Below are 23467 nucleotides of genomic sequence, written 5' to 3'. Positions count from 1 at the left end.
AGGAGACGACCCTAAGCAACTCTGTAACTTGGGTCAGATTCAACTTCTTTCCTTTCTCTTGCCTCTGGTTTCAGCAGGCAAATAATTATTTACAAAGTAGCAGGGTATGCACAAAGTTGAATTCTTTACAACAACATAAAAAAGAGGTTTTTTTTTAAAATATGGAGTTGAGTTCTTTATAACAATATAAAAAGAGTTCTATACAGCCTCTTTGGCAGAAAACTCTAAAAAAAAAAAAAAAAAAAAAAAAACCCAAAATATTTGTTTCAAATTTAATCCCAGCTTGAGTTTAGCTGGCTGAAGTGCTACAGCTATGTATGATTAAGATTGGGTGCAGGGAGGGAGTGCCATTCTCCCTGCAGTTCTCTCCTAATTAAAAAACAACAGCTGATGACCTGAACAAGGGGGAGCTCTTGGTCCTCAGACTGATAGCTGGGAAACCAGCATGGGACTGATCCAGACCCCACGAATGTGGGTGTCAGTGAGGAGACCTCAGAAATCTATGAGGCCCCTTGTCATAGATCAGTACTTATCCCTAGCATAGGAATGAACTTTGGGAGCCCATCCCACGTGGAGGGATACTCCCAGAGTCAAGACACACAAGGGAGGGGCTAGGCCCTGTCCCAAAGGATATGACAGACTTTGAAGACCCCCTATAGGAGGCATCACCCTCCCTGGGGTGCAGAAAGGGTATGGGATAGGTAGGGTGTTAGTTGGGGCGGGGCAGGGGAGGCGGGGAGGGAGAGGGAATTGGAATTGACATGTAAAACAATCTTGTTTCTAATTCAAATAAAAAATTAAAAAAAAAAACAGCTGATGCTCATTTTTTCTTTTAGGGAAACAGTCATTTTCATTCCTGTTAAGGCTTGCCAAACAAGGCCAACAGGCTTCCTGGGATTATTAACAGATTATTAAAACTACTCCAGAAATCGAGATGGAGATACATATATAATATCTTCAATAGTTTCTATATCTATAAAGATGAGATACATATACACCTTTGGAAGTTTTCATGTCTATAAAGATTCAGTAGATACAGAACTATAAAATGTACAATACAGAGTAGAGAGAAGCCTTTAGCCTCTTCACTTAGATCAGAGCTGGGATCTCAGTTTAGCTCCTTAGGCTCTGTGGTGCTCTCAGCAACGTTAACAGCTAACTACAAACCCTAGGGACTTGAATGTATGTGGAACGAATGGGTAAAGAACAAACCAGTTCAAACTGTCCACATCTTAGTTTGTGCGCAGGCCAAAGAGAGATGCCTGAACCTTAAATGGCAGGGTTGTAATGAGAAATGCATGTTATTCAGTTAGTGAGTAAGCACACAATAAATATTAGTTACATCTCACTGAGCAAATAACTAACAACTGACAAAAATATAAGAAACTGCCAAAATATCAACTGTAAATAATGAATCATAGTCAGTTATCAAACATAAATAATAGAAGGGCTGGACACCAAGAAGGTGAGCCAGGACTTTCCAGTTCCCATCCATAAGTAATAGCATTGATTTAATCAGAGTTCCACACAAAAAACAGTTTCCTAAGAGCTCAGGAAGCCAGGTGAGCACTACAGTGACCTTTGAGCTCAGGGAAGATGCACTGAAAAGAAAAGTGTGTGTGCAATACGACGTGGATAGCTGCACACTCCTGGGCTCACTTCTCACCAAACCCCAAGCAGCACAGCCTGTGAGGATACAACTCTAGCTGGGGAAAAGGCTGGGTAGTTGGCAGTACATTGCCTCAGAACTTACACAAAGACCACCCCAGTCAGACCTAGCACTGTACAAGCCCTGGTGGTCCCAGATACCTGGCCAATACCAAAGATGGGGTTTTGAAGCCCACTCTTTGTCTGGTCAGATTTCAGAATGTTAAACTTCATGCCTGGCCCACTGCCAACTCAAGGCTAGTGTTTTCAACCTCCAAATCAACCTAAGATTCAAGACAGTCCAAGGGTCAAGCTAATCCCCACAAATAGTCTCCAGACCCACAACAGGGCCATGCGCGGCTTTCCCTTGAGGACAGAAGAAGCCCTGGACTCTGTCTTCAAACTAACTTCTATGACTGCAGGTTTCAGGTCTGCCCTAGATTCCAGCTCAGCCCAAAGCCAGGTGAACCACACAGCCTAAGCTTCAGGCCTGTCCCAGCTCCAGGTTGTTCTACAGCCTTATTCTCCAGTCTGGCTCCAGAGCTTCATGCTCTAATGAACCTAGCCCAGTACAACCTTTACAGACCTATCATCCAGGTCAGTATATGCGGTCTCTAGATGGTTTCTACAACCCCAAGCTCCAGCCCTCTAACATGTGGCCCATGGTAATAGCCCAGCACCCATTATCCCATACTCCAGAGTCGCTCTGTGGATGTCTGTACCACATCTGCCACAGTAACACACTAGTCCAGGAGACTCAGAATCCAGGCCAAATCTAAGAAGGCTCTAATGCCCTCACAAACCAAAGGCTCTTAGATGACTGCTGCAGACCCAACCATCAGACTTGACAGAGTGGGCCAGGTCTATGCCCTCAACTCAGGATTCAGACCCATCCCAGAATCCCAGAGCTCAGGATTAGCAGATGCAAAGCTAAACTCTGCAAATTCAGACTCAAGAACAATCACAATTCCAAGTCAGTCCCTGTGCCTTTGGGTTTAGGATGACCTATTAGAGACCCAAACTCTAGGTCTTCCCTTGCAGATCCATACCCAAGGCCTACCTCACACGCAAACCAGTAAGTCTATCTCATTAGATCCAAGCTCCATGTAGAACCAAGAATGTGAGATCTGTATACCAGTGTACACCAGCCTTTAATCCCAGCACTTGGGATTAAAAAAAAAAAAAAAAACCAAAAAAATCAAAAGAGGGGAGAGAGAGAGAGAGAGAGAGAGAGAGAGAGAGAGAGAGAGAGAGAGAACACAAATGCTATAAAAACATTTATAAGAAATCAGACACAATTAACTGCAAAGATATCCTGTGTTCACTGGTTTGAAGAATATTGTTAAAATGCACAAATGACCTAAAATGGTTTATAGATTTAACAATCTCTACCAAAATTCCAATGAATTTTTTCACAAAGACAGAAATTGTAAGATTCATATAGGAACACACACACACACACACACTCTCACTCTCTCTCTCTCTCTCTCTCTCTCTCTCTCTCTCTCTCTCTCTCTCTCTCTCTCAAATTGCAAAAGGCAAACTGAAACAAGAGTACAGCTGGAGGCATCGCACTACCTGGCAGAGATGGAGGTTATACAGGGGCTCACCAATAGGGGCGGCCATCCACCAAGGCTGACCTGGCTGTTGCAGCTGCTGAGAGCCAGATGTGCCAGAGGCAGAGACCAACAGCGACTCTTGATAAGGCACCATTCCGAAAGGCAACCAGCCAGCCGCTTGGCTTACAGTTCAAAGGTTTAGTTCATTATAGTTATAGCAGGAAGCAAGGAGCATGCAGGCAGACAGGCTGCCTGGAGCAGGTCCTGGAGAAGGAGCTGAGAGTACTTAATATCTTGACTCACAGGCAGCAGGAAGTGAGTTGAGACACTGGGCAGTAACTTGAGCATATATGAGACCTCAAAGCCTGTTTCCACAGTGACACACTTCCTCCAACAAGACCACACCTACTCCAACAAGGCCACTCCTAATAGTGCCACTCCCTTTGGGGGAACATTTTTTTTTCTTCAAACCACCACACTGACTTAAAAACCGACAACAAAGCTATACAGACCAAACCAGAATGGCACTGATCAAAACAGGCCATGGAATAGAACAGGGACCCAAATTAAGCCAAACATTTATGATCAACTGATTTTCACAAGAACACACAACTGAAAAAAAGGATAGTTTCTTCAACAACTGGTATTAAAGAGCTCACACACCATGCATGAAAAACAATGCAACATGGACAGAACACTCATATGCAAGAGCTGAAACCTTAAAACCACCAGAAAAAGAAAACACAGGAGAAGAACTTTTGGCAGTGGTATGAACAATGATTTTCCTGGAAATGACCCCAGAAGTACAAGCACCAGAGCAGAAATAGCAAATGTACTTGAAGGAAAAGCTTCTGCACAGAATGAATCTGTCAGCAGGGGTAAGAGACACCCTGTGGAATGGAGATGTTTACAGACTGTCTATCTGATAGCATGTTAATAGCCAAATCTATAACGAACCACAATGCAACAGTAAGAAAGCAAATAACTCCATTTTCAGAAATAGACAAAGAAGCTGTGCGGTGGTGGCGCATGCCTGTAGACAAAGTTTCTGTCCCACTGGGGCCCCACAGCCACTTGGTCCCAAATAAACACAAAGAGACTTTTATTAATTAGAAATTGTTTGTCCTATGGCTTAGGCTTCTTATTGGCTAGCTCTCTTTTAATTATTAACCCATTTCTATTAATCTAAGTATTTCCACATGGTCTTATCTTACTGGAGAATCTTGCTCCCTCAGTAGCTACATGGTGTTTCCTTCGAGACCTCTCTCTGCCTCCTCTTGCCAGAATTCTCTTGGTCTCGTAGCCCCGTCTATATTTCCTGCCTGGCTACTGGCCAATCAGTGTTTTATTCATCACCAATATCAGAAACATATATACAGAAGGGCATCCATCATCACATGACTTTAATCCCAGCACTCAGGAGGATCTCTATGATTTTGAGGCCAGCTTGGTCTACAGACTGAGTTCCAGGACAGCCAGGGCTACACAGAGAAACCCTGTCTAAAAAAAAAAAAAAAAAGAAAAGAAAGAAAATGAAATGGAGAAAGGGCCTGAACAGATAATTATCCATAGAAGACACAGAAATGGAATGGATACCTGGGGGAAAATGTTTAACATCATTTATCACAAAGAAAATGCAAATTAAAACAGAATGAGATCCCATCTCACATCCATTGGAAGATCATTGTTATTAGATCAAAAATAATTCAAGAATTAGCATGAACGTACAGAAAAGCCAGTCCATTTGTATTGTTGGTAGAAATGTAAGTTAATAGAGCCACTTGGAAAAAATAGTATAGAAATAAAAAAAAAGAAAAGTGTGACTACTTTAATAGCTAGTGGTTCCTCTTCTGGTTGCACAGTCAAAGAAAGTGGCATCAAGTGGAAGAGGCATCTGCACCTTTTTGTTCACTATAGCATTACCACCAACCAGGATACAGAACCAACATCAGTCTCTACAAACCACAACTGGATAAATAAAATACCATACATACATACATATATATTTATATATACATACATACATACAAGGGAAAATCTAACCTTATGAAAGAGGAAATATGTCACTTTTGACAACATGGATGAATCCAGAGGACACCAATAAATGAACTAAGTCAGGCACAGAAAGACAAATACTATATGATCTCACTTTCATTTGTAATATAAAAAAAATCCAATTTGGGTAGAGGCCATGCAGTTTGAGAGAAAGCAAGGAGGGTGTGTGTGTGTGTGTGTGTGTGTGTGTGTGTGTGTGTGTGTGTGGTGTGTGTGTAGTAGGAGGGAGGTAAAGGAAAAGGGAAAATAATGTAACTGTAGCTTAATTTTTTAAATAAAAAAGTTCAAATTAAAAAATTGAATAAAATAATAGTTATCAGAGGTGGGGATAGGAGGACTGGAAAGGTGTTGCTCAAAGTCACAGAAACAGATTTCCCGTACATTAAGGTGACTATGGTTAATAAAAATAATACACTCTTGAGAAGGAAGAGCCTAGAATTTGTATTCTTTCCATCCCCCAAAGGCATGTGGGGCAGCCTGAATGGGATACAGACTGATTTACATATTCCATAGAGGGTACAAGAGTCAAGGCAGTATATTTCACTATAAAGACATGCATTTAACTTGTCAAAATGAACCTGTAAGAAAGAGAAAAGGCAATATACTAACACTAAACTTTTTTCTAAATTTGAAGGAAACACTAGAGGACACTGATCGACTGTGGGGAAAGTTGAGAACACAGAGGTGGGGGTTGAAAGTATGGATCATAAGGCACTAACAGACGATGAAACTCGTGATCTTGGATACTAGTTGTCAGGAGGTGACACCCATTCTCCAGACAGTGAGAACTGGAGGGCCTATGCCCCACAGCAGCTTATATCAAATCGCTTTCCTAGCCCTGTGTGATAGTTTTGTAGAACTCAGTATTGCAACAGCACAACTGGAGGCAATCAACATTTGCTTCTTTTTGCTATATAGTCTAAAATAGAGTAAAAAGAAAGGGTGTTATGAACTTGAAAGGTGACAATCGTGGCATACTGGTTATTCTATCAGTGCTTTTTTTTTTTAATTTCTTGTTTCATCTATACTTAGTATTTTATTTTTTCCCCAGAATTTTTTTATTTGAATTAGAAACAAGATTGTTTTACATGGCAATCCCAGTTCCCTTCTCCCTCTCATTCTCCCCTTCTACCCCCCCCAACTAAAACTCTACCTATCACATATCTTTTTTGCTCCCCCTGGATGGTGATGCCTTCCATAGGGTGTCGTCAGAGTCTATCATACCCTTTGGGATAGGGCCTAAACCCACCCCTGTGTGTCTTGGCTCAGGGAGTATTCCTCTATGTGGAATGGGCTCCCAAAGTCCACACCTATGCTAGCGATAAGTACTGAACTACTACAGCAGGTCCCGTAGATTTCCGAGGTTTCTTCACTGAAACCCATGTTCCTGGGGTCTGGAGCAGTCCCATGCTGGTATCCTAGCTATCAGTCTGGGGACCAAGAGTTCCCTGATGTTCAGGTCAGCTGTTTCTGTGAGTTTCACCATCCTGGTCTGGACCCCTTTGCTCTTCACTTGTCCTTCTCTGCGTCTGGATTCCAGTTCAGTTTAGTGGTTAGTTGTTCTACCAGTGCTTCTATTTAGAGAAGCAACGGTATAAGAGAGACCAGATTGAAAACATGGCTTGGCAGCTGAGAACACTCATACTTGCAAAGGAACCAGAATTGACGGCCAGCATCCACATGGTGGCTCATAACTGTCCATAGCAACAGTTCTAGGGGATCTCATGCCCTCTTCTGACCCATGTAGGCATCAGACATGCATGTAGTGGACAGACAAACATGTGAGACCCTCACACACATAAAATAAAAGTAAATCTTAAATTTCTGAAAAGACCAAAACAAATGAGAGAGAGAGAGAGAGAGAGAGAGAGAGAGAGAGAGAGAGAGAGAGACTCCTCACTATATCATTAGTGATTACATTTGGAGGAAACGCTAAAGACATTGTGATGAAGAAATAAAAACAACAGTTGGGACTATCAATGTTACTCAGAGGCAGAGTGCATGCCTACCCCATTCAAGACCTTACTCAGAATCCACAACTTTATAAACAGCTCGAATTTTACACAAATGACAAGTCTCCTATCTGCAAGCAATCCTGATTAACAGTTACATATCTAACTTTGTTAAGGGTTTGCCTTGTATAAGACAATATAAGATAACATTGCATTGATTCAGCTGGGACTAATCTAGAAATCTCTTCTATTTCCTTTCTTAAATTCAGTTTCAATATATATTCTCCATTTTCCTCCTCATCCAAAAAAAAAAAAAAAAAAAAAAAAAAAAAAAAACCCAAACCAAACCAAATAAAAACCTTTCTCAAAGATCAGGCGGGGGTCCTGAACCTGGCACCTAATTCTTAATTATGTGTTTAATTTTTACTGCACAGGTTATCCAGACATTTGCAGAAGGGTATTTTTTTTTTAAAAAAATGTATTTCTAGGCTTCCTCCCTGAACCACTTTGGCTCAAAGAATGCAAAGTAATTTAATATAAACACAAACATATACTTAAAATATAAAACTCTGGAGTAGGAAAATGAAAAACTTTAAAATAAAAAATTCAACTGTGAAATTATTTGTGTGTGTTTCTCATAATTATAAAAAACTTTATTGAGCTCACAGAAACGCCTAGAATATGAATTCAGTTGAGGGATACAGGACTGATGGTAACAGAATAGAAGAGACGCCAAGGTGTCTTAACACAATTGGAGAAGGTCTTGGCAATGTGAATAAATGAAAGCTGTAATTTTTGCTTCGCTCTGTTAACCTGAAAGGTGGAAGATGACTTCTCAACTACTCCATAAACTAGTAGTAGCACAGGACCTGGACCTACCTCCTCACAAACTGTGGAAAACCGGTTGAGAAACTGCACCGTGTGCACCACAAACTGGTTTAGAAAGGCCACGGTCCTTTTCTGTTGAATAGCTGGCACCTGTGTTACATAAAAACAAGCAAATATGATTCTTACAGGAGAGACATACACTGTGCAATCCTCTCGATATCTGTTTCGTAAAGACTATGATTTTGCCCTGTGACATGAATTTCATGGAGGGCTGAGAACAGTCCCTGACTTGTTTTCCTGAACCGTGTGTGTGTCAAAGTGACAGGGGCTGCAAAAGTTTGAGAGTGTGCTACACACACACACACACACACACACACACACACACACACACACACACACACACAAGGGAGGGAGCAAGGGAGGAGGAGAGAGGAGAGAGGGAGAGAGGAGAGAGACAGAGAGGGAGAGGAGGAGGGGGAGACGGAGGGAGGGAGAGAGAGAGAGAGAGAGAGAGAGAGAGAGAGAGAGAGAGAGAGAGAGAGAGAGGAGGGAGAGAGGGAGGGAGGAGGGAGGAGGGCAGAGAGAGAGAGAGAGAGAGAGAGAGAGAGAGAGAGAGAGAGAGAGAGAGATTGAGGATCAGAGAGGTAGTGTTAGAAGTGGCACTATTTCCAGACTGTCAGCCTTGGCTCAGAGTCACATGATGTGGGGAGCGAAGGCTGCGAGGCACATCAACTCTTTAATTAGCTCAGGAGGGAACCCTTCGAAAGTGGACTGCGGGGCTCCCCCTTCCCTAGGCTAGCAAAAAGGGGCCCGGGTTGGGCCTGGAGAGGTGGTGTCTCCCGGGGAACCGGGGCCCCTTGGCCAAGCTACTTCCCTGTTCGCCGGAAGCTTAAGTCATCTTTTACAAACCTTGGTCAGGTCTATGCCTGACCCCATAAGAGGAAGCCCATCCTCATCCATCTCCACAGCAGATGGGGACACCGGGGCTCAGGCACAAGCCCCTCACAGCCCGGTAGAAAACCCCGACTCCCCTTCCCAAGTTCCTGCCTCCGGGGCCTTTCCGGAAGAAAGATCCCGAGCCCACCAATCAATCAGTGGCTTCAGAGAGTCCGCCCCTTCACTCTCGCTCAGCATTCTGGGATTGGTAGTTCAAGGAGCTGATTGTAAAGCGGGCCTGAGAATCACTGCTGAAGAGCTGATGCTATTTTAGGGGTGGGGGGGACCTCTGCCTCCAAAGAATAGTGAAGACATGCAGAATCTTGATGTGCAAAATTTAGGTGAAAGTTGTGGCACTGTAAATTAACATATACAAACCCTTGTGTCTCCATGGGTACATGCACCCACATGGACTCAAAGCACTGTGGTGCTGTAGACGATAGGCGCTTCTAAGTTGTCCAAGCAAAGAAGAGGAAACCAGCTTTAGTAGCTACTTAACTTTAAGAAGAGCTAAGATGACAATCTGACCGGGCTGTGGTGGCGCATGCCTTTAATACCAACACTCTGGAGGCAGAAGCAGGTGGAGCTCTGTGAGTTTGAGGCCAGCCTGGTCTACTGACTGAGCTCCAAGACAGCCTCCAAAGCTACAGAGAAACCCTGTTTTGAAATTCACCCCCATCCCCACCCCCAAATGACAATCTGGAGCCAGGCACTGGTGGTGCACGCCTTTAGTTCCAGCACTCGGGAGGCTCTGTGAGTTCGAAGCCAGCCTGGTCTACAGCGCAAGTTCCAGGACAGGCTCCAAAGCTACAGAGAAACCCTTATCTCAAAAAACAAACAAAACACCAACAGCAACAAAACACGACAATCTGGAATGAGGAGTATAGTATGGAGGGCAAAGGGAAAGCTGTTTGGTGGTATTAGCAGAGATAGGGAATAATGAGAAATAAGACGGAAATAGACACAAAGAGCTGATGAAGGACCTTTTATACCAGAATAAGAGCCATGTTTTTCTAAATGGGATTCATGGGCCGCTGGTTGGGAATGCTTCTTAAAAGGCCTGCTCCATAGGAAGACTTGGTGGACTTTGCAGAGCCCCCGTTGAGGGCCCTACCCTGCCTGGGGAGTGGTGGGTGGATGGGGGTGGGGGGTGGGCTGGGGGAGGAGGTTTGGGGGTGGGGGAGGGAGAGGGAGAAGGGACTTGAAATAAGCTTCTTCCCTAACTAGAACTAATAAAACAAAAACAAAAACAAAAACAAAAACAAAAAAAAAACAAAAAGGCCTGCTCCAGAGATTAACCTCAGACAAACCAAATCAGGATCCCTTTTAGGTATAATTTTGATTCCTGCATTTTCAACACCACTCCCTGGAATTATTGTGAATTGTGGTCTTCAGCACAATAATTTGCATTTCCATGGTGGCTAAGGATGGTGAACATTTAAAAATGTTTGTCAGCCATTTGTATTTCATCTTTTGTGAATTATTTAGTTTAGCTCCATGCCCCATTTATTGAATTTCTTGAAGTAAGCCAGCAATTAATATGAGGAATTGATTAACTACTATTCTCATGAAAGATTTGATCTGCACGTGATGCTGTATGACAGTATTTTATTCATATTAGTGACAATCAGGGGCAGTTTTCCCAAATCCTGTTGCTGCTTTAACAACTAAGTTTGTGTAATACTCAGTGCTTTCTTCTTTCAGTGATGTTTGCTGCATCCTCTCTTGGAGCGGGTTCTATCCTAAGAATCTACTTTCTTTGTTCAGCAACTGAACATTAAACATACTTCTCTGTTTAAGTGTTTTTCATGAGATTAAAAGCAATTCAGTCACATGTTCAGGTGCCAATTCTTTTTTAGGGGGGGTGGGGTTTCAGGGTTTCTTCGTGGCCTTGGAGTCTGTTCTGGAATTTGCTGTGTAAGTAAACCAAGCTGGTCTCAAACTCACAGAGATCTGCTTGCCTCTGCTGGGACTAAAGGCATGTGCCGCCACCACCTGGCAGGTTCCAATTCTAACTCCAGCCCTCTTGCTATTCCTGTCACATCTGCAATTACCTCCACTGAATCTTGAATTACCTCAAGCCATCCATACTTTCTTTGGAATCCACTTCTTGCAAATCTCCTCTTCCTCCCCTTTGGGACTGGCCAGCTTAGCCTCAACCTCAAGTAAAGAAAATTAACTTTGAATTCTTGATCTCCTGCCTCCATTTCCCAAGCACTGGGATTGCAGGTGTGTGCTACCATGGCTGGCTCAAATTTTCTTGACATTGACATTTTGACCTCTGCCCATGGATCACAAATGTTCTTAGTGGCATTTAGAATGTTGAATTCTTTTGGAGCTTTTCAGTTTATTTTGCCAAGATCCACAAGGACTGGTGTGTAAGATGTTGTACCCCCCCCTTTGGTATCCAGGTCCCTCATTCCCTCCCTCTACTCTTTTTTCTGTCTCTCTTCTTCCATTTTCTCATCTCTTTCTTCTCTGCACTTCATTTTCTGAGACAGGGCCTTGCATATTCCATCTTCATCTCAGACTCACTAAATAGCCCAGGATGACTTTGAATTTGTGATCTTCCTGACTATGTCTTGAGTTCTGGGATTACAGGTGTATGCCACTTTATGTAGAGATATACATATTTATTCACTAATAAGACTTGAAAGTAAAAATTGTAACTTGACCTATGGGCTTCAGAATGGATTTTATGTCAGCAAACAAAATCATTAAGCTCATTAGCCATCTCATTTGGAGCTCTTGAGTGACACGTGGTGCTAAAGTCAATTAGCAGAAGTACTCTGAATTATTTTTTTTGTTAATACTGGCTAGTATGTCTCAATAATGGGCTTAAAATTGCCTGCAAACAATGTTGTAACATATGATACCATCTGTGCTTTATTCTATTTATACAGTACAAGCAGAATAGACTTAGTATCAATCTCTAGGGCCCTAAGGTTTTCAGAAGAGCAAATTGGCATTGGCTTCAATGTAAAACCTCCAGCTTCATTAAGCCCTAGCAAGACAGTCAGTCTGGCTTCTGAAGCTTTGACAATGGCATTGACATCTTTCTGGCTATAAAAGCCTGACATGGCATCTTCCAGTAGAAAGCTGTTCCATCTGCGTTGAAAGACTGTTGGTAGAGTAGCTGCTTTCATCACTTATCTTTTCTAGACCTCAGGGCTAACTTGCTGCATCTTCTGAATCAACACTTAGTGGGTCACTATGCCCTTGTATGTTATGAAGACATTTTTATTCTCTGAACCGAATGAATGAAGCAACTTCTGCTAGCATCAAATTTGCCTTCTGTGGGGTCTTCACCTTTCTTAATTTTCATAGAACTGAAGATAATTAAGACCTTGTTCTTGATTAGGCTTTGGCTAAAGGAAATATTGCTGCTGTTTTGATTTCTATTCAGACCAATACCTTTCTCTATATTAACAACAGGCTATTTTAATTTTTTAATTATCATTCATGTTAATCACCTTCAGCAAGTTCTTTTCCAGTGTGATTTTTTTATTTGCACGTTTTAACAATAAATTTTTTAAAAAATCAATATATCTAAAAGGTTTCCTCTGTCTTTACAACCTGACTTACTGGTAGAATGGACTTAGCTTTTCCACCTCAACCTTTCTAGCATTTGGTTTAAAGTGAGAGAGAGGATATTCTTCTTTCATGTAGGAACTTAAGAGACTTCCATATGTGAGCTTAAGGGTTTAATTTAATTACTGTGTTTCAGGGGCTCTAGGGAGACATGGGTAGATGAACTAGTCAGGACACAGATAATGCTAAAGGGTTAGAACTGCCATCTTAGATGGGCATGACTTGTGGCAATCAAATGCAGTAGTAACACCAATGGTTAGTGATCCCAAATTACTGTAATAGACATAATGAGAAACTTGGAAATTCTGTGAGAATTACTAAGATGTGGCATAGATGCCTGAAGTGATCACACGGTGTTGGAAAGAGGACCAGTAAATAGACTTCTCCATGAAGTTGCCACAGAACTTTACTTTGTCGGGAGAAAGAAAGCAATTGTTTGGAAAGCCCAGTAAACCCAACCACAATAAAATGAGGTATGCCTAAATTGTACTTGTGCCACGAGTATAAATAACATAAACACTGTGACAGTTCTAGGCAACTGTACTTATGCTTTGTTTTCTCCCCTTGATAAAGTCCATACGACCTGGAATTTTTCCATTAGGCTGTAAATTCCTTGGAGCAAAGGCTATTCTTTTCTTATGAGTCCTCAATTAGTAACAGTCAGGCTGCTTTTCAGTGAAAAGTCATTAATAAATTAAAAATACAACTTTATGTGCTTATTATGATGCAGGCATGATCCTGGGCACTAAACAGTCATCCTTCTATCCATCCCTTCAGCCATCTATTCAAACATGTACTCAACATGTTACAAACAGGCATACAGAAGTGAACATAAGAAGTGATAAAGCTTAAGTGCTCATGAATATAAACAGATAACAGAGATGTGGAGATGCTCAAAGTCTAGACTGAGAGACAAATAAATGAGAGACTATAGTCTCATAAAGCTTTGGCTAAAGCATGCCCTGAAAAGCAGTACCTAATAGATTGATGAAAATGGGTACAGCTTTCTAGAGGACTTGCTGCTCAGTTTGCAGTTGTGTGAATGTTATCATGGTATAAAATAGAGATGTGAACTCCACAGCATGTACAGAAAATGGTATTCTTCAATGATGACCTTATCATTCCCAATTTCCTACCCTTTGCTTTGACACACTGAAATCAGTTATGGGCAGAATCCCCATCAGCCTCACCTAAGCACACTGCTACCTGTGGTTTTTCTTCATCTGTACTCACTTCCCTGGATCATCTGGGAGGAGACAGCTGTTTCCCTTGCTCCTAGTTGTTTCTAGCCATTGTCTTTCCCTTGCCAGCATAGTTCTGAGTTCATGATCTAAGATCTGATACTCTTGTAGTTGGGTCTCTCTCACTCATTCTCTTTTGAGTGTCTAGAGATGATATTGATACCCTGGTTTCTCAGTTCCTTCAATTGCCCTCCAAATGTCTTACTCATTACTCTTCAGCCATAGACCTTGCTGATGTTCAGTCTTCAGTCCCTGTAACTTGTACCTTCATCTCCTCTGTATTTCTGCTGAAACATTTCTATCTGTCCACATATTCAGTCTTTCCAGCTTACTTTCTTGTTACCCTAACTTTGATAGTTATTTTTGAGCTACAAGAAGTCAGATTTTTATTATTCCTGGGTTTTGTTTTGCATTTTTGAAATTACAAAATAAGTACATTATTTCTCCCCTTATCTCCCTTCCCAGAGAAGACTGTTTCTCTGCTCTTAGCCTATCTTAGTTGCCGATAGTTCTTCGTTTAGGGCTGGTGCTGTACTTGTTTAGGCAGCATGTTGAGGCATCATGAGTGAAGATTCCCTGTCATTTATAGGAGCTACAGCCTCACAGATTTCCTAGAGGTCAACCTTTTCATCATCCCTCCCTTCTCTCATGTCCTCCTGTCCTTTCAACTGTGTGAGTCTGCTTGTGCCTTTTGTCATACTTACCTGGCAACATTTAGTGCTTTTTCTGTGACTGTTTACATGAGCATACAACTCTTGTTGGCTGCCCCCCACAAGGATCCCTTTAAATTCATGTGCTCTGAGACTAGACCTTGCAATGGTCCCCCTACTATATCCATTCATGATCTGCATCAGACTCTTGGATCAGTGGGAACCTTGTCTTCCCTTCAATTATTTGGATACACTGGCCTTATTCTTAAAAAGACAATTCCTCTCTACCTGTGCCCCAGACACTCACCCCAGCACATCTTCCCAATGGTTGCCTCCTTCTCTCCTGCACCATCAGCTCCTTTCATTAATTAGCTCATTTCCAGTAAAATAAAACGTGTTATGACTTCACCTTTTTCTATCCAATAGCCTCCTACCTTCCTCTCAGGCAAGTTTCTTCAAAAGGTTGCCCAGCTTCTCTCTTAAAATTTTCTCCTCTCTGAAAATTTTTCCTCTCGTTCATTGCTAAACTTTTCATGAGCCACAGTACTGATCTCAGGGTCACCTGTGACTTTCATAATGTCAACAAAAGATTCTTGCTTATTAACCAACTTGACCTTAAATAATATCTAATGAAGTTGGCCACCGCTTCCTGTTCAGAAACCTCAATTTTTCACGGAAGCAGATTGCTCTTCCTCCTCTTCTTCTCCCACTCCTCCATGGCCACTTCTGAGTTTCCTTGCCAGTTTGTCCTTACTGCCTTCAATATATCTACTCTAGGTATCACAATGGAACAGTGAAGGTGAAGCAGAATGAAAACAGTGGGCAATCGAAGACTTTTAAAATCTGAGGTGTGTCAGAAGGTGGTGGCTCACGCCTTTTATCCCAGCACTTGGGAGGCAGAGAAGCAGAGGCAGGTGGAGCTCTGTGAGTTCAAGACCAGCCGGGTCTAGAGTCAGTTCCAGGACAGCCAGGACTGTTACACAGAGAAACCTTGTCTTGAAAAACAAAAAAATGTGAGATGCTTTGAAGGGCATATTGTGGCAAGGACTTCTGGTCGCTCTCTGAGTGAGATGAGAAATCGCAGAAGGATTTGGAACAAAATCATTATTGGAGCTACTGAGGAGCTTTAAGTAGGGTGTGTGTAATATTTTAAGTTGTGTTACATTTGTTTATGCTGCTGAATATTTGTTTAATGATGCAAAGATGTGTTGCATTCTTTTATGTTGCATTTTTAACTCTGTAAAGCTGTGTTACTTTGCCTGTCTAAAACACTTGATTGGTCTAATAAAGAGCTGAACAGCCCAAAGCTAGGCAGGGCTGGCATGTAGAGAGAATAAACAGGAGGAAGAGAGAGAAGAAAGGGAGGAGCAGGAGAAAGAGGAGTGGAGGACTACAGGGGCCAGTCACTCAGGTATACAACCAGCCAAGGAATAAGAAGGAAAGGGATATAAAATAGAGAAGATAAAAGCCCAGAGGCAAAACGTAGATGGGATAATTCAAGTTAAGAAAAGCTGGCAAGAAACAAGCCAAACTAAAGCCAGGCATTCAGAAATAAGACTAAGTCTCCATGTATTTATTTGGGATCTGGGTGGTAGGCCTGCAAAGAGTAAAAGTAGGGGAGTCACATGATGAGAATCTTATTTTAGGGTAATCAATCTATTTGGAACAAAAAACAAGTGTGGCTTGTTAGGTAGGCAAGCTTGTAAAAGTTGCACAGCTGTAGGGTCTATGAGGCTCTATGATCAGTTACATCTGAGCATCTAAGTACTCAGTAGCTCCTGAGTCTATTGACAACTGTACTCTTCCTTCCACATCTCAAGTTCTGTCCAACATTCAGCTGCTGGCTCACTTCTTCAATCTCACTCTTCACTGCTCTCTGTGTGCCCGATTTCTTTCCATTTCTGGAATCACTTACTGTGGCTCTTTAAACATGTTGTCTCCTCTGCCTGGAACACTCATCTTTGCTCCCAACCACTGTCTGACTAACTTCTGCTCATTTTCACATCACATCTTTGATTTTCAACAGTTTGCATACCACATGCATGTCTTCGTGCAGGATCTGGTAAACACTTGCCAAAAACATCCACACACTGTTTCTGTTAGTAGCCTTGCAGGGGATTTAGTTTTGTGAATGGGGGCCTTCAAGATACAAGTCTGTCCCCAGCTTACATTGTTAGCAAAGTCTCACCTGATTTCTCCTCTCAAGTCTTCTTTCAGAGTGCTCTTCTTTCTCCACCTTCCGTTTCCTTCTATAGCTTTGTGTTCTGTGCATCTCTAGATTTCTCTCTCCAGAACTTGTGTCATTAAGGTCACATTTTCATTGCTTCTTGCTACTTGCATGGAAAAATTAGGTTTTTACTTTATTTGGTTGTTTCTCATTATCATGGATTTTTGAAAGGCTTTCTTACAACTTCCCATCTCCCAACTATAAGCAGAAGTCTTAAACCACTCCATCTTTAATTTATCTGATCTGCCCAAGGAGGTCATTCATCTGAATCTATGCTTCCAGCTAGCTCTGCTTAATTTTCTATTACCATATACTACACTTGTCTGTTTGCATAGTCCCCATTGTATACCAATTTAGGAGAGACTGCCTTGATTGCTCCTTAGGATCCAGCCAAATGTTTGCTGTGCAACAAACCTTTGATAAGTATTTGTTGATTATGACAATTAGACCTAATGGCCTTTGTGTTTCCATATCCTTATCTTCCACAAACTCTTGACTTAGGTACAACTCACAACTCTGGGGGTTCAGTCAGCCTTTCTGAGACACATCTTCATTTGTAGGCCTGTGTTGCCTCTCCAGAACCAACATGGGCTCTCTGTTAGAAGAGGGGAAATTCAAGAGTGGGTAAAGGGGTGAGACAAAAATCACTTCTAGCCATGGCCTATCTATAGGCAAAGTGTTTATGTGTGTATAGAATAGGATTGCCAACTTATGGGTGTCTCAGTTGGTCAGCAGAAAAAATGGCTATTTCTGCTTGCCTTCTTGGACCTTTGGTGAGTATTGATCATCAATCATCCATAGTTCCTGATGGCAGTGTCAGTCTCATTTTAGTACCAGAATTTCAAGAACTAATAAAAACCATTCCATAGCTACAAGTTTTGGCAAACTACCAGGAATCTTCTGACATATATGGTTTTTTGCAGATTTTCTCCCACTGGCAAAAAATAAAACATATTGCCACATCTCATTTGCTGTAGTGAATTTTGGCAGTAAAATGAGCATATCATAATGAACACTGACTTTAAGAGTAGACACTATATCTGTCACTCACATTTATTCACTCAGGAGAAAAATCTTGAGAATTTTCAGCAGTTGCTTTTGTTTTTGTAGGTGATTTAAAATTTAATTTTATCATGGATAAGTTCTTAGGTGAGAGAAAGGATGAGAAATAGACCTCCCATTTTTACTTTACTCCCTGCTTTAAGATGGAAAAGCTAGAGGTGCACTGAATTGGTTCACAGGAAGTATGGAATACCCCTTATTCTTATCTCTCCTCTAGGTCCCATTCCTTAACAGTGATATAACCCTCTGTTGAGACTTGGTTAAGGGAAATTCCACTCTAATTACTCCAGTGTGTCTGTTTTAGACTACTCCTGCTAAGTGATCTGGCTTTCCCAAGGCTGCCCAGAACACTGGACTATAAATTTATATCCTGATGGTAGGAGACTAGATTCTTCTCTAGAAAGCCAATCACCTCAAGGGGCCTAAAGACATTTAGGCAGAAAGTCCCCAGTAAAACAATAGCCAGCCCAATGTTATTCTCAAGGATATGTATGTATGTATGTATGTATGTATGTATGTATGTATGTATGTATATATGTATATATAATATTATATATGTATTATATGTATGAATAATTAGAGGGATTTGGAGGAAAAAATCTATCTCATTTCTACTCATGGGACTTTTATTTAAGGTGGTGGCTAGGTGATGATACAAAGAAGTTAATGGCATTGAAAGAGTTATTGATCAGCTGGCTAGGGCCCTTTCACTCTACTGGGTAAGAACTGTAGGTAAGTGGGAAGCCATTCTGGTGCTGGCAAATCCAGGTGAGTGCCCAAGGCCTACAGGTTGGATTAGCAGACACAATGGCTTACAGCTCTGAACCTTGGAATCTAGAGCCTTCTGGCTCTATGCTGCCAGGCTGAATACTTCTGGGGATTAGCAACCAGCAGCTCTGGAAATTGTCATCTTTGGTTTCAGGGAGCAGACAGCAGCAAGCAGAAGTGGGTGGCATCTTCTAGTGCTGCTCTCATATGGGGCATGAATGTCCAGGGATAAGGACAAATGTTACAGTTCTTGATCCAGGGTGTTAGGATTCTTGGTCCTTAGGCTTGGATATTCTCTGGGACTCTTCTAGTAATCAAAGCCTGACACGTTCATTCGTCAGTTCTTCATAGCCTTCATTTTCTTTGCTTTTGCCTACTCATCCTGCACTATTTCTGCCCTGTCTGTTCTCATGAACCTCCCAGCTGCTTCTATTGCTGTCCCTTCTTCATGTCACCTAGTCATCCCATTCTGCTATGGGTGAAAATCGAAAGTAGGCAAGAAAAGGCCTCTCTAGAGAAGCCTTCTAAGGACTGTATGTTGCACACCACAGGGCAGTACAAAAGGCAGACTTCTTGCCAATTCACAAAGTGAGCCCAGCACTGCTTCCACAGCTAGAAAGGGGTTGCTTACATCAATCACAGAAATGATGGACTGGGCTCCCACCAATCAGAAGCCTTCTGCTGGGCCATTAAGGGCAGCATTCTTCCTCTGCTTTGGGCAGAAAAAGCAAACCTAGAGTTAACCAAGATTTTTTATTTTTATTTTTATTTTTTATGGCAGAAAGCTTCGCACAAGATGTTTAAAACAATTGTGACTGGGACAGGGCCTTTAGGAGTATAGTTTTGATTTAATAGCAAACAGCTGTGGTTCCTGGCTAGCTTCCTCAAAGCATCTGTGTATTTTTCAAAGTGGCCATTGCTGGCGTGAGGGTAATCCAGCTAGCTGCTGAGCTGACGGTCCTCTGCTCAAGGCAGCCAAAACACTGGGGAAGGATCAAACAGTTGTCAGTTAGGGAGTCAAACTTCCCTGGCCTCCAATACCTTAGCTTATTTAAAGGAGAAATAAGTATTAAAAGGGTGATTACAATAGAGACATCGTTAGCAACGTTCTAGAAGTCTACAAAAACTTTGTAACAATGCTCTGGGAGAGGTAGGTCTTAACCAAGAAAAGGAGACAAGAGCTCCATGGAAGGTAGACATAAGGGGAATGCCAGATCTTGTTCAGGAGACAGGCAGTGCCAGAGTATTTATTGAACTTTTTCTTGTGAAAGCCAAGACAGGACAAACAGTATAAGATTAACTAGTTTAATTCTGGAGATCCTAAAGGTAGCACCAAAAACACCCATTTGCTTGGAGTAGACACAAGGTAGGCCTCGACCACCAACCAATCTTTGTTTAGGTCTGTACACCTTTGATAGCATTTAAATCTTCTGTAAGGCAAAGTCCACTTTAACAAATGCAGTGACTGATGCCACTACCAGCTGCTTTTAATTAACCCCTCCTGGCTTTTTCAGTAAAGACTCAGCACCTGGACTTCTTAAAGCGGTCAGGTTATTTTGAATCACAACTTCATATAGTCATTTAGATGGACTCTAGCAGTTCAGCATCAACATTTCTTCTCGAAGCTATTTCTGGACTTCAAAATAACCTTAGAGTTTTGCTATGACTGAAGAAGAAGAAGAAGAAGAAGAAGAAGAAGAAGAAGAAGAAGAAGAAGAAGAAGAAGAAGAAGAAGAAGAAGAAGAAGAAGAAGAAGAAAAAGACTAGGCCAGAAGTTTTGAGTACAACAGCTCAGAAAAGTGGTTCATAGTGTTTGCCAGCATGAGGATCACTCTTCTCTCCTTAGGGACCAAACCCAGGGCCTTCCATGTGCAAGGCAAATGCTCTACAACTAAACTGTTTCCTGAAGTTGAGAAGCAAGCACACACACACACACACACACACACACACACACACACACACACACACACACAGAGAGAGAGAGAGAGAGAGAGAGAGAGAGAGAGAGAGAGAGAGAGAGAGAGAGACTGATTGTGGCAAGACATCTAATAGTCATTGGACAAAGGTATACATAGTGCTAAGCAAACAGGCATATTAAATGAACACGGGTAAACTCTATCTGGAAGTCCACAGCAATATCCCGTATTTCCAGTACAACATGGTGTTTCCCTCTGTGTTTTCTAGGCTACATTCCATTAGTTTTCCTTATCTATTGTGCTTTCGAAAGCCTTGTCTCCTATGTAACTGTGGTAGGAATGGTTAAAGTACCCTGACTTTCATCTCAGCATCAGAGGTAAACCCTGAACCACATAAAGCCACCAAGGAGAAAGACCTACCTGGATGTATTACCATTAGGAACTTAACTTTCTCCAGATTTCTGAATAAGGACTCTAAACACCACCATGTCTGAAGGCCTTATTGGCAGCCTCACTTCCCCTTTCTATTATGAAATTTTAACGGTAGGAGGTGGCAGATGACAGGACACATTAACTCAATGTCTGCTAGAAGTATGCAAGCAGATTTTATTTTGAGGTGTCTATTATTCTAGGATCCTAAGAAATTGTTATTTTTGAGATTTTATAGTGATAATACGAAATTATTTCTCTCCCAGGTATTTTCCTTCAGTAGGTTTGAGTAGCAATGATCCAAGTTCTTACTGAGATTATACAGGCATAGAATGGATCTTAGAGATTGTGGCATCTATGTGGTATGATGCAGGAAGGGTCTAAACAATGACACTTCACAATTTCAGAACTGCTCCTCAAACATGAGTGTAATGTATTTGTCAGGCAAATCCAGGAAGTCATAAAACTTTTAAAGCAGATGTACATATGACTTGCCGATCAAGTACCAGGGAACATATTTCAGGGAGGGATTCTTGCACAGATGTTCTCCAGGAACAGGCAATTTGGAGAGGATGCATGATTGAACAGCTTGAGACACTAGTGTTCAAGTTTAAAGGAGAATAACGTACAAAAAATTGGCAATGTATACAATGTATATAAAAATCCTGAGTCTAAATATTACTGAAAAATGATTTTTTTGTATGCCGGATATCAAAATAAGCTATAGTTGTAATAAAATACATCTGCTCTATTTTAATGAACACTTTGTTTTCACTAGGATTAGTGAAAGAAAGACCAAAGAAATATTAATATGAAGTTCATTAAAAAGTAACTTATTTTGGTCTGATTTAAACTTGATGTGAACTAAGAAAAGTAATTTCTTAAGATTACAGTCTAAACAGAAACGAACCAAAATGAACTCATTTGGTGACTTTCCACTTTCTTATCACTGTGGTCAAATCCATCATTAGCTGATTCTGGCTTACTTCAGAGGTTGTCTGGGACCCATTTCCTTTGTACACTGTCTCAAAAGTGGAGATTTCCTAAAACAGTATTAGAAAGTTCTTATTTGAGATGGTTGCAAAGATTAACCTTAATTTTAGCCAGAGTCTAATCTTGTCTGGATTTTGCTCAATGATAGGATGACAGCTGTGTTTATAAGAAAGATCAAAGTTTTGTAGTTAACCACTCTCCTAAGCAAAGAAGCCAGCTGCTTTTGTCTTTTATTTCACAGAAATAGAGACTCAATAAAGCATTCTAAATGCAGATGGTAGGAATGCTTATTTTGTAAACAATAAATCTATTGAGTAATGCAAATTATTGGGAAGGTCAAGAAACCTGATGGCCTTCGTTTTTCTTACATAAGTGTTATGAGTCCCAAGGTCTTCAGTCAAAAATTACTCCAGAATGCAAACAATGACAGGGCATACATGGAAATAAGTTGACCCAAAGAAATCTCCAGACAGAATGTCACCAGTTCCTACTCAGAATGGCAGGCTATAGAACAGCTGAAAATGTCAAAAGTAGATTAATGTTGTGGTTTCCCATAAGAACCATGTTGTGTCCATGTGTGCAACAGAAACTGCTCATGTTGAACATGGCAGTAAATACATCATAAAACATGAATTTTTCCTTTTATAAAATGAGATGATAGCTTAATGATTTTATTGTATTGCTGTGCTTAGCTAATGTCTTAGGGTTTCTAGTGCTGTGAAGAGACACCACGACCACAGCAACTCTTATGAAGAAAAAACATTTAACTGGAGCGGCTTACATTTTTCAGAGTTTTAGTCCATTATCATCATGGTGGGACATGGTGCATGCAGACAGGTGTGGTGCTGGAGAAGGAGCTGAAGTCCTACATCATGACCCACAGGCAACAGGTAGTGGTCTGAATGTCACACTGAGTCTGATCAAAGGAGACCTCAAAGCCCACCCCCACAGTGATACACTTCTTTTAGCAAGGCCACACCTACTCCAACAAAGCCACACCTCCTAATAGTGCCACTCCCTGAGCTTATGGGAGCCAATTACATTCAAACTACTACAGGTAATAAATGTTCGTTATAAAGCTATGTTAATTAAAAATGTTTGTGTCTTTATCTAATAAAAGCCTCAATACTAGGCATAAGAAGCTCTATTTTGAGTTGTTGGTCAGGGTTGTCTAGATTATCAAAACATTGTAGGCTATTACTATTGCCCTTATTGTCCACCAGAAGTGAAAGGTTAAGTCCCAATTGCTGAAAGCAACATGTGCTTTGGACACAGTTCCCAGAGGACCTGAGAGGACTAACTTTCATGTACCAGAAGGTGCCATGCAAGCTTCCCAAGGAGGGAGGGAAGCAATTGACAGTCTTACCCAGCTATGATACCCATGGACCACTGCAACCAGAAAGGCATGGTAACCCTAAGGGTACAGAAGTAGCACATATACCTTGGTGGTAACCAACAGCTCTCTAATGGACTTAAGACTGACGAGAGGGAAATCCTGACTAGTACTGGAAACCTCGACAATTACCCAGGGATAGTGAAATCAAGGACCTCAGCAGAGAACTCACAAATAAAACTTTACTAAACCACTATAATCCCTAACTACATTCTAAATA

General features: G+C 41.4%; 1 protein-coding gene across 5 annotated transcripts in view; it reads right to left on the bottom strand.

The window, feature by feature from the left end:
- Window positions 1-9120, bottom strand: part of Washc3 (WASH complex subunit 3) — a 106631-nt gene extending 97511 nt beyond the window's left edge. For all 5 annotated transcript variants that reach the window (XR_004771534.1, XR_004771535.1, XR_004771533.1 and 2 more), the window contains exons 1-2: window positions 8951-9120; window positions 8093-8191 (exon numbers count right to left, since the gene is read on the bottom strand). Coding sequence is in view for 2 of the 5 variants with exons in the window: in XM_027392561.2 (XP_027248362.1) it covers window positions 8093-8191; window positions 8951-9001 (150 nt within the window). In the remaining 3 variants the exon portion in view is untranslated. The remainder of the gene's footprint in view (window positions 1-8092; window positions 8192-8950) is intronic.
- Window positions 9121-23467: the final 14347 nt, after the last annotated feature.

The sequence above is a fragment of the Cricetulus griseus genome (genome assembly GCF_003668045.3).
Source record: "Cricetulus griseus strain 17A/GY chromosome 1 unlocalized genomic scaffold, alternate assembly CriGri-PICRH-1.0 chr1_0, whole genome shotgun sequence".
In the NCBI taxonomy this organism is placed as follows: domain Eukaryota; kingdom Metazoa; phylum Chordata; class Mammalia; order Rodentia; family Cricetidae; genus Cricetulus; species Cricetulus griseus.
The sequence above is the reverse complement of the archived record's forward strand: the minus strand, read 5'-3'. Positions and strand labels throughout refer to the sequence as shown.